Raw genomic sequence first — 12,028 nt, 5'->3', positions numbered from 1 at the left:
TATCCTTTTGGCCCTTCTGACAGATTCTAGCTTTATAGGGAGCAGATGCCGTACTAGTTCCTGGAGGATTCGGCGACAGAGGACTGGAGGGTAAAATTCTAGCTGCAAAGTATGCCCGTGAAAACAGGATTCCATACCTTGGTATATGTCTAGGAATGCAAATTTCAGTGATTGAATTTGCGCGATCTGTCCTGGGACTGCAAGATGCGAACAGCACAGAATTTGATCCCAACACTCAGAACCCTTGTGTTATTTTCATGCCAGAGGTCTGATGTTCACACTCTTGTTTCTAGTAAATTTTATCTCCCTATTTATCTGATTGGATTTCATTTTAGCAGGGGTCTAAAACCCATATGGGTGGCACAATGCGTCTTGGATCCAGGAGGACGTACTTCCAGTGTACGTCAAGTAAATCTGCAAAGCTGTGAGTCTCTATAACTTTTTTACTAGAGTATAATACACCAAGAAATCACAATCCTCCTCTAATTTCTTTTCTCCATTTAGTTCTCACCTACCCAGTTACTTCTCACTTCTTTCTCTGTGTACATATTTGTATGTATATAATCCTTTGTAAAACTCAAAAAAAGAGAACAAAATTATGACAGAAAACTAGAGAATCATTTGAAACCAGATAACTATATATTGAATACTCTTATTCAATCATATTTTCCAATTAAAACGTCTAAAATAGTATTTTCTTCAATGCTTATTCTTGAATTCAATTGAGAAAATATATGTATTTTTATTCAAAATATTGATGTTATCATGACTTTGAATTTATAATCATTGAATAATATTTCAAAATACCGGCACGGAATGTTGAAGGTTTGCTATTAATGCAGGGGGACCTTTAGATTAATTTAAGTAAAGTGTTGAGAATTTTTGTTAACTATTTGTTAAAAATCTTGGTAGGAGGAACGCTTTCTGTCAATTATATATGGTAGAGGTTGTTAAGTTGTAATCTCCGTAATCTTTGTCAATCTTCAATCTCATGGACAATATTATATTACAAATTTCTCTGCCGGGTTATGTTCTCGCTGCTGTAAAAAGTGAAAAAGACCTGAGAAGTGTGTCTAGATGCAGTTTTAGGCTAGTTATCTTGTCCATTGAGAAAATAATATATATATAGCTTGCTGCCCTCATTGCAATTTGTGTACAAAAGCCAAACAACTGTAATACACAGTATTTTTCTTACAGCAGAGCATCTGTCATTCTTTATCATTTGTTCTTCTTTAGCATTTCCTTAAATTATCAATCATAATCTCAAAGTGGGCTTCACCACTTTCCGAGACAGTAAACCTAAGTAGACCTAGTGGTAATCTTCTTACTACAAAAAACATGCCTTCACTTTTCTAATATCCAGTATCTTGGCTTTTGACCTAGAAGCGAGAGAGGTGTTTCGGCAGAGTATAGGGCGAAACCGTCAAACAAATTACCTACCCATAAATTGCAGAAGTGGGTGAAGTTAAATTCATGGGCCAACCTGACCAATAGTAAGTGCCAGCCAACAATTTTTTGGATTCTGTTCTCTGCATGTCTTTCTCAGGCAAGAGTAAAAAATCCTGTAAAATATCTTATTGATTTTGGTTATGATGTTGTAGGACGCGAAAAACGTAGGGTTGCCCATTAATTTCACTGTCTTATAAAATTCTGCACATACAAGGGCAGAAGTCTATCGAGCTGCATAAATTGAAACCAAAATCTTATTGGGTCGGCTTGATTTCATTGGCCTAAAATTGATATTGAATTGGTGAGGTTCAGACAGAGAACCTCAGGAATGGATTCAGTCTCTATCAAACGCTTAATCAAGTTGTAGATATGCATCTAGTGCCAGCATATAAGTACTTTGAAAGCTATTCTCAAACGGGGGAGAAAAAGTATGATACTGTGATTGTTAAAAAAATTTATCCAAGGACCTTTCGATGATCAAATTGCATATCTGCTAGTGTCAAACTTGTCGCACTATATCTGATTGGATTAATGATAATTTTTCTCAGGTATGGCAACAGAAGTTTTGTTGATGAGAGACATCGACACAGATACGAGGTGCGCTGAACCTTCATGCTCTAGCAATTATGTTCACATTGAAATAGATTTAAGTTTTCTGAATTCAGTTCTGCATCTGTGATGCCTTCGTGTTAAAAATTAGTTTGATATTGTCTAGGTAAATCCTGATATGGTTCCACGACTTGAAGAAGCTGGTCTTTCCTTTGCTGGAAAAGACGAAACTGGTTGTCGCATGGAGGTACTTCTTTTCATCAAATGACAGTGACTGTCAATTTTAATTGCAGATTTTCTCTGTAATTTTAGCGTTTGAGTCCGTCACCAAATTCCTGTGCAGATTGTTGAGCTTCCTACTCATCCTTACCTTGTTGGCGTTCAATTTCACCCTGAGTTTAAATCAAGACCAGGAAGGCCTTCTGCTCTTTTCTTAGGTACTTCCCATTGCCATCTTAAATTTCTCCGATGTGAAAAGTTTGTAGTGTGTCTGGCTTTGTTTAATTTAGTTTTGCATTACCAATTATTAATAATTCACTTTCCAATAATTTAGTTTTGTCTGACAATTTTGCATTGTCATTTTTGCCATTCCAAAGTTGAATTCAGTGATATTTTCAGAGATTTTAGCATTGTAATCAGGTTACGATGAGCAATTTTTCGAGATTTACTTGTATCATTTAATTTTATGTAGGCACAAGTTGAGAGGTTGTGAGGGTGATCTGCTAAATTGTTGTGGTCAGAGCTTTCCTCATTCTGCTAAGCAGAGGCATTAAATTATAGCATGAAAATGAGGCTTTTATATTGCAATGTAGGATTGGGGAGTATTTCTGGTGGGAGTTCCGTGGAATGTTGTGACTACTGACTAGCGTGCTAAATTCTATGCTCCATCTTTGTTGATAGATCTCAACGTTTACGGGCACATTTGTCATTAAATACTAGATTTGCTTTGAATTTGTTCGATAAATGGCTGATTGAAATTTAGTATCCGAATATGGTAGGAATAGTGCTGTGAGGGCAAAATCATCTCCAAAAAGGCACAAACTAGTTTGTTCAGCAGTTGATAATGAAGTGCTAAGTCTTGTTTTTTGGTACAGTAAGAAAACCTTATTCCATTAGCTTCAAAAGTTCGTCCCGTATAGATTTATTCAATTTCTGGTATAGATTTACTTCTCTGTTAGTTATAAATTTCAATTTCTGGGTATAAATTCCATATAACAACATTTTTACTCCAGGACTTGTAGCAGCTGCATGTGGCCAGCTAGATGCCGTTTTGAAGAAACACAGGACAAAGACGTGCAAGCTGACCTCAACACACTATGAGTTACCCAACGGATCTTTAGATGGCATCTACTCTAATGGGAATGGTTTGCATGTTTGAGTGATACCATGATTCTTCACTTCATTCATCAAATTTTGCTGCTGGCAGTTTCGCATATATAGCGGCCATACTGGTAATGTGATAGGTGCTATAGCTTTTCATTTCCGGACTTTTTAAAAAGGAAAACTGTTGTAATTTACAGCACAATGCTGTTCGGATAGACCGCTAATTGTTATTTACTCATCTTTATTGCAATGACTTGTGCTTGAAGCCAATAGCATGCTTTCTATTGATAGAAGACAATTTGATGCTTTGAGCCTAGGAAGAACATGTTCCAATCTCATTAATGATCAATCATTATTTTCAAACACTTTTTTCTACACTCATTTTCAACCACAAATTTACGCAATAAAATATTCTACACGTAAATCCAAACTTTTCCCTATTTTCTAACTACACATTATTCTAAAAATCACTATTCCAAACTCTATTTCCCCCATAAAATTGTCAAACACGGCTCAATATGTTCTATATCTTGAATTTATCTCATTCCCTATCGTCTCCCTCCCTTTAAGTGTACTTTCCAACTAGGATCATTAGTTACTCATTTCTATCAATTTAAACTCTACTTAAAGATGAAATTGTAATTCGAGCGGGATGGGAGTTGGAAATTAACGGGGTGGTAAAAAACTGGAATCATGAAATGCATTCAGATGGAAATTTTGGATTTTCTGCCCCAGCTTGAAAGCTTCATGGTGTGGTGTGTTAAATTATTCTAAAAAAATTCATGCCCTCTTGAAAGATGACAACCGAAGCACACAATATATCACAAATTTTTCCTCATTGTGTACAGATGAGATGGCCTAAACCTCAATAAAATACCAATCCCTACTAGGGTTTTCTATATCAACATTGCTATGAAAATAACTAAAATAAAAACAGGACGAGCCAACATTAATAGAAAAATCTCATATCCATTCCTTGGGGTTAATGCATGCATCCAGCAGTTTCCATTCCTCACTCCCCTCTTCTGGTTGCTACAAACAAAACAGTCATTTTGCTTCAATTATCTTCTCTTTTCTTTTACAATGAATCATTTAGCCAAAAGCAAAGTTGATTAAAAGCTTACGTACGTGGTCATATTCCCAACGTGCAGTTAGGGGAAGTGAGACAAGAATACTCTCAATTCTTCCTCCGGTCTTGAGACCAAATGTAGTGCCTCGATCATAAACCTTCAATAGTAAACGGGCAAATTTAGAATACTTTTAAGCACAGTATTTGGTCAGAATTTTAAATACGGTCTTTTACCAAGTTGAATTCAACATAGCGTCCTCTACGCAGTTGCTGCCATGCCTTGTGTCTGTCAGTAAATGGCATATCCTTCCTCTTCTCTATTATGGGTATATACGCAGGAATTACAGTATTTGCGCACTCTGCAATAATTACACATAATCGCAAATCTAAAAGGGTATCCCAAATCAATTAAGCATAGATAAAAATCAAATCAGATTTTATAAACACATTTTATTTTTATTCCAGTTCGAAGTGGAAAATGTTATAAATCACTCCTTATTTAGAGCTTGTAAAGTAATGCTTATGCCTCTCACATAGAAAGCTTGCCTACACCAGTTTATTATCTTCGGTACTTCCTAACGAAAAATTTGGAGATATAACAGGCTATAATTTTTGGAATTTCATAGTAGAAAGTGTCCTCTACTCCTCGTTTAGGAAATTACCAGTAGCAAAGGAAAGAAGCATCTCTTGATCATAATCGTTCAAATCATCAAAAAATATACCCCCAAGACCTCGTCTCTCCCCGCGATGCTACAAAGAACAATAAATCAATATAAATCAATGAAAAGCAAAATAGTGGCCAGAGTTCAGCTGCTGAAATAAAACAAGTAGAACAAATAAAAAATAAAACAAAAAATAAAAAAAAAATGTAGTTCCGTCCTTTAAACTGTACAAGTAGACATGTACCCATGACCTACCAACAGTGGGAGACCATGAACAAGTCCAGTTGCATGGAGAAAAAGAATTGAAAGAACTTTCCAGCATCTCAAAACAAGATTAGGAACTGCAAAATTATCTTTTCAAGTATTCTTCTACTCGTTTTGGTCCTTCTAATCCTAGAAAAAAACCCTCAAAGATGATTCAGCATTTGAAAGGGAAGACTACCCTTTGCTGAGTTCCTTCAACATGGTTCTCTCAAGCACCCCCAGTACCTGGAAAGATAAGATGTGAGCAAAGAAGCTCTTGCCACTGTTGTCCTAACCGCAGTTGGAGAATCTACAAAAGCCCTCTTTATAAGCTCGTGTGATAAGTTCAGTTCCTGTAGTGTCACCTCCCTTCTCCAACATACAGGAGTGATTTGAGAAGAGCAACAGGGGACATATTCTCTCATTTCTATCCATAGACGGAGTGCTTCATACCAATGAATGTCACATCAGACAGTGTTCATCTAGAGGCAGATGAATTGACCGAGGAAAAGGTTACTCCAAGAGGAAAGGCCTCACAGTCATTAAGAAGACTTCCAGTGTCTATAATCAGCAAGCAGCCATTACAGCCAGAGATCTTGAATTGTTTACTTCCCTCCCCCCCTTTCCAAACTGTCTTGACTTAGCATAACGAGAGATAGTCGGCAAAAAATAAAAACTCAACTGATACGGAAATAAGGATTCCTAAAACAAGTCACTGGAATAGACAACTACATGCTCAATATTGCCAAGACAACAACGTAATAACTTCATAACCAATTTCTCCAAGAGGCAAGATCCAATAACTTCATAATCAATACATCAAAAGTCAAGTGATACTGTCATACTCCTGATGGCACCTACCTTGTACATCAACCACTATATTTGGTTGTAAATGCACAGACAAAAACATGGAAAATTGAATCGGGACTATCTTAAGGGAGTTTCTAGTTTGAAGACAAATCAACTTCTTTGGTGTTTCAGCTCAGTAATTCACACGCATAGAGATGTTTATCCAGGTTCGAGGAAACAGTTTGCCTCAAATATCCTTTAATTATAATTTTAATAATTGGGTCAGTTGCGGGTTCAAATGGAATCCTCAAGCACTAGATAAAGAGAGATGTGACAGGATGCCAAGAGAGAGACCAATGGAGAAAAAAAAGTTCAAAGTTATTGGTAAAAAATAAAAAAATAAAAAATAGGATATCTTTTACATCGAATAATGGCTATTGTTTGTGCCATTGTTCTTGTTTTAAAACCAGAGACTAGATAGTTTTCCAAAGGTGACTGGATATAGAAGGATAGATATAAATTGGGTTCCATCAATAAAGAGCCACCAGAACTGAACATAAGAAGAAAAAGGAAACTCAGGAAAGTGGTTCAATCAGATTGACAGCTTAGAAAGTGATATTTGAATACTTCAAAAATACTTGGGGATTATGCTTAGGGTTGCAAGTGAAAAGGTTCTAAAAATGAATAGTTTTTTGACTTTACAGAAGTCAATAAAATATTTGGTCCATTTAGTATAATACACACACATTAATATACTTAAGTTTTCCCCAAGTTGACAGCCAGAACGTAAATAAATAAACGTATCAGCACCATGTTAAAATATGATATAATAAACATAAATCTACGAAATGCATACCTTTATGTAGAAATAATCATCGCACCATTTCTTGAATCGTGGATAGAAGCTAGCATCAAACTTGTCACACGCCCTTTTTTGTATCTAAAATGAAGGTGAGTAGTACTACATAATAATAGCATTGTGGACAAAAATAAATTGTAAACAAGTTATTATAGCTCTCCTATCAGCAGGGTGACTCCTTCCCCCATGGCCACAATCAACTAAAAAATATCAATGAGGAAAAGCTCATTTGCCAGATGCAAAGCAAGTATCACAGGCTTTCAAAACATCAAGAAATATATGCTTCAGTGACCAGTCTGCTGTCTGATTTAACCATAAGAGGAAGAAACATCAACAACTTCTAACTATATTATGAAAATTGATGGTCCCATAAAGGCAGATTCTCATAATTTTTCACAAGAACTTCAATTTTAGATCCTGACACTCATTGCGTGTAATAAATGCGATATTATTACACAGAGCATGGATGTTTATACCGAATGAAAATGCATGACATCCTCCTCAAAAATATAAGCAGGAGTAAAATCTGTACCCCCACCAAACCACCATTGTCTTGGTGCTCCTGGAGCATCTGCACATCATTTGAAAATGATAACATTCTAATATATTTCAATTATTATTGGTCTACCTAAAGCATATAATCATGATGAATAAATACACGATTGTGTGTGTGTGGGCATGGCTACATACGAACCCTCATGCGATTTTTGAAGTTGAAGCATATATCTCATTTTTCTGCTATCAGATACCTATAAATAAAATCCCATATGGATTAAGTTCAAAGAATCTAAAACTTTCTCATTACAACAAACAAATTACTACAAGCTTCAACCAGAAAATGTCAATGCAATATACATTTGCTTTGAAATTTGTCTGATGTAGTGTAATTTTACAGTTTTTTGTTTTTTGCACATAAATTATTCAGCGATTTTCTTTATCCAAAATCAGAATGCGGACTCTTTTATAAATCATATAACCTACTTCCTTTATACAATGAACTAATTTTATGCAGAATACTCAGTTGATTTCTGTTTTAGGAGAGCTCTGGATCCAACAAAATGTGTAGGTTAACACTATGCTATGGTTTGTAATTTGAACTGCCATGCAGCACAAGAGACCAAATTCCGCCCATGTTTAATTTTTAGAAATGTACTAGAAACTTCAAATTTGATTAAAAGATACAAGGGAATAATCAGATCTAAGGTCACAAGAGGTTAATCAAGTGATTAAAAGCATATATAATTTTTATCTCTAGTTCTTTAAAATGGATGCTATCTCGGTAACCACCAGTACCACATTTTATCAACAAGCATGAAGAATAGCATTGGAGTTTTCTTGTAGACTACTTGACTGAAAAGAACAAACAATATAACTTCTCAAAGAACCTCTGCCACCATTAACCTCTAACCAATCCATTTCCCCCTTGAAAATTGATATCTATAGTCCTGAAGAAGACCTCAAAAATCAGTATCACAAATCTATTTGCAGAAGCCACAAAATAGATCATCCCTTGCTGATTCTCTTTACGTTATTTTTAACTTTTCATTGGTGTGACCAAACTGCTTATTTTCTTTTTCATTTTCTTCTTTCTTTCTTTCTTTCTTCTTAATTTTTTTATTTTATTTTATTTTATTTTTGTAAATTCTCCTACTGTTTCAGCATATTTAATATTTGGCTTCAGCTTCAAGATACTTTCGGGAAGTAGGGGCATCTCTCATGAAGCAAATAAGTCAAGAGTCAAGCTTGAGTTACGATGCACCGACACGGACACATGTATGTCGGATACGTTGACTCGTGATTTTTTAAAAAAGTACCGACACGACATGTCATCGACACGTTCGATAAATTCTTTAAAATTCTTCATTTATATAGTTTAAATTTAATTTTATACTTATTATTGATTCTTTTTTGTTGAAATTTTTTAAAAATGAGTATTTATTTGTTATTTACTAGAAATTTTGAGTTAAAAATATATAATAACTATAGTAAGAAAGGAAAATGATTATTGTAGAGTGTCCGAAGAGTGTCGGTATCGACACGTATCCGACACGGACACACTACTCTAGTTAGACTGTCCGTGCTACATAGAGCTTGAGTTTTGCGCCCCAAATAAACTTCGAAACCGAGATGTTTGGTTCAAAATGGGCCTTCACATACATGACTATTCCACGTAGAAGTAAAACGTCCTAGGATGCATATATTCTCTTGGGTGGATAGTTTTTAGCATCTCGTAATTGAGCTTTCAATAACTTATGTAATAAAAAAGGGTTTCAAAAGCACACACTTTTTCACTGACATAATTATACACTGCAGCTCAATTTCCAAAAATACTCTAGAGGACTAAGTCCATACAAAAACATCATCAAAGAATTAAAAATTGTGCGATAATCAAAATGTTAAAATGTAGAAATACCTTTTGGAGCATCAGTCTCAAAATACCGATAATTGAAATGCAAGGTAGGAGCAAAAGGGTTCTTTGGATGCAGAACCTGGTGAACAGGGAAAGACAATACCTCGTTAAGCAGTTTCTCCCCTTTTAACAGAAAGTGATGTAAAGCTACCAATTAAAAAATAAATTCAATATCTTCTACTCAATTATGTTTGGCAAGCTAAAAAAATGAAAGAGACCCATTCACAAAAAACAAATACCATCATAATTAAATATTTTGATTCCAAAAAGGTCAAAATTAAAAACTGGGTTGTGCTATATGTATGAAAGAGCATACAATAATGATGGATTTGGTAAATCAAATACCACGGTCTAATAATTAAGCATTCTAATTAGTTGATAATATTAGTATTAGCTGGGAAGTTCGTGAAAGAAATACTGTGAAAAGTTTCATTAACAACTACTTCGTGTTGAGTAGACCATGTTGTTGTTAGAATTCTACAGCCGTTGGACAACCTTCTCAACAACTAAGATCCATTCTAGGAACATGGTGACTATTTGAAGTAATGAGCCTTCCAAGGGAATCACAAGCATATGAAAAATAAACTAACAGCCTCTTATCTACTTAAAAAATGTTCCAGTGGTTTTGTTTTTAGTGAGCTGAACTAATCAGGCTCTTTTTTGGGTCAAATATCTCGGTGAATGGCTTATTCATTAGACAGTTCAGCAGAACTGAGCATGAGCAACATAATTCATTTGGCCAATATGATAATGAATGGCTCAAGCAATGTAGGATATGTTCATTGAAATTATTAAATCAAATGTTACGGCCATAATATTGTCTCAAGGTTAATCTCAAACGAACCCCATACGTTCAAGATGGAATTCCAATGCTTTTGAGTGTTGCCAAAAAGTTCCATCATACTAGAACAAACATAATTTGCAATTACTCAATTTTGTAATGTAAATAATGTGAAGTATTTGTTGAAAATCATGAGCCGAAGCTATGAAACGTCAACACTAAAATCAATATTTGAACTTACTGAGTTCATGTAGAGATGGTAAAGCTAATCATAAGTGGACATAGAGAAGCAGTAAGGGAAATTACCGAGCTGATTCCTGCAGCGAAAAAGGGAACTGGACCAGGCATAGTATTGCCATTTTGCAAGGGGTTGGCAGCTCTATAAGCCTCGGGAGGCATAACTCCGTAGACAACAGAAACATTGACACCAGCCTTTTCCCAAACAGCACCATCCTGCAAAACCCTGCTGATTCCGCCACCACCACCAGGCCTGGACCATACATCTTCGTTGAACTTTCCACCTTGGTCCACGGCCTCTATGGACGAGCAGACGCTGTCCTGTACCTCTCTAATCATCTTCTCGAATCGAGCTCTAACCGAATTCGAATTTGAATTCGAGTTCTGGGAATGATTGTCGTCGGTTTCTCTGAGGAAAGTTTTGGGTCGTTGGGTCTCGGGCGTTTCTTTCTCAATCATGGGCGAAGATGATGCTAGCACTTTCAGTGAAACGGCGGATGGATATGTGGGCTTGCTTGATCTTGATAGATTAGCAAGATTGAGAGAGGATGAGGACGAACGTGAAATGGAGAAATAGGAGGATAGTGGAAATACGGCGGCGGAAGAAGAAGAAGCGGTGAGCGTAAGCATCAGCATTGCCGGAGTTGTGTTGGTTGGTTGGTTTCGCACTTCACGGGGGGTGAGCTGAAGAGTTGAAGTGAAATGGAGCGGTCACACTGATAAAGGGATATGATACGATGATGGATTCCGCACATCATTATCTTTACCCACGGTTTCCTACCTCCTCTATTTTTATTTTATTTTATTTTTTAATTTTTTTTTTCTGGGACTAATAATGAAGACAAAAACCTGGTAACAATAACTAATGAGAGGGGTGCCAACATTGTGTTTATTAGAGCGACTGTGCACTCAAGCCTAATGAGAAAAAGTCCCACGTGGTTGCCCACTTGCTTAGAGATTTCTTGCTTCTTTACTTTGATTTCACCTCCTTCCTTGGGTGTTTGTGAAGTCTTTAAGTTGTTCTAGTGAAGTGTTTAAAAATTCAAAGTGATTTATCTTTAAAGATTTGAAGGTTTTGTTATGTGGTTTTTGGCCAGCTTGGTGTTTCTTGAAAATTTTGATTTTATTACTAGGCTCTTTTCATCCTCTGGAGGTGTCTATTCAAATTTTCAGTTTCTTCAACTTCTCCGCTTCTTGGTTCAACCTTCATAGTTTCAGCTTCATAAGTATTTGATTTTCGTTGCTCGAATTGCTCCCTTGGTGGTTTCACCCCTTTGGTCTGAATTTGAAAGTTAGAGGTGCACCATTTTCATAAATTCAGCCAATAGCTTTGTTTCTTACAGTGGTTCGACAGTCATAGGCGTGTTTTTGATCCATTTTTGAATTCCATATCCACTTTGTGGAATTTGAATTTGGGTTCATATTCATAGTTTGAAGGTGTAGGTGAATGTTCATATTCAAAGTTTGTGATAGTGGTTTTAACTATTCAGTGGTTTTGCTGTTGGTCTATCCCTTTTGGGTAATTAACGTTCAAATTTTGAATCACTTATACAGGGGGCGTTTGATTTCCATTTTACCTAAAATACATTTTTCTCTCTCTTTTTTTCAACCACATTTTTCATTAAAATAATATTACACGCAAACTAAAATATTTCCT

General features: G+C 35.8%; 2 protein-coding genes across 4 annotated transcripts in view; one reads left to right on the top strand and one right to left on the bottom strand.

Moving 5' to 3' along the window:
- LOC111374990 (CTP synthase-like) overlaps window positions 1-3,659 on the top strand; it is a 9,773-nt gene extending 6,114 nt beyond the window's left edge. For 2 of the 3 annotated variants that reach the window (XM_022997765.1, XM_022997764.1), the window contains 6 exons: window positions 39-266; window positions 339-424; window positions 1,998-2,046; window positions 2,165-2,245; window positions 2,342-2,435; window positions 3,231-3,659. In XM_022997765.1, the coding sequence (XP_022853533.1) occupies window positions 39-266; window positions 339-424; window positions 1,998-2,046; window positions 2,165-2,245; window positions 2,342-2,435; window positions 3,231-3,376 (684 nt within the window). In that variant the 3' untranslated portion in view covers window positions 3,377-3,659. The other variant, XM_022997766.1, reaches the window with a different exon arrangement.
- A 420-nt stretch (window positions 3,660-4,079) lies between these two features.
- LOC111374989 (oxygen-dependent coproporphyrinogen-III oxidase, chloroplastic-like) lies at window positions 4,080-11,119 on the bottom strand. The gene is made up of 8 exons (XM_022997763.1): window positions 10,441-11,119; window positions 9,357-9,432; window positions 7,420-7,514; window positions 6,941-7,024; window positions 5,053-5,140; window positions 4,625-4,749; window positions 4,450-4,548; window positions 4,080-4,353 (listed from the first exon to the last, which is right to left on the bottom strand). Exons 1-8 carry the CDS (start codon window positions 11,005-11,007, stop codon window positions 4,285-4,287), a joined length of 1,203 nt encoding a protein of 400 aa, XP_022853531.1. The 5' UTR covers window positions 11,008-11,119; the 3' UTR covers window positions 4,080-4,284.
- Window positions 11,120-12,028: the final 909 nt, after the last annotated feature.

The sequence above is a fragment of the Olea europaea genome, unplaced genomic scaffold, assembly GCF_002742605.1.
Source record: "Olea europaea var. sylvestris unplaced genomic scaffold, O_europaea_v1 scaffold132, whole genome shotgun sequence".
NCBI classification, from domain to species: domain Eukaryota; kingdom Viridiplantae; phylum Streptophyta; class Magnoliopsida; order Lamiales; family Oleaceae; genus Olea; species Olea europaea.
Note: the sequence above shows the minus strand (reverse complement) of the source record. Positions and strands in the feature narration are given on the sequence as shown.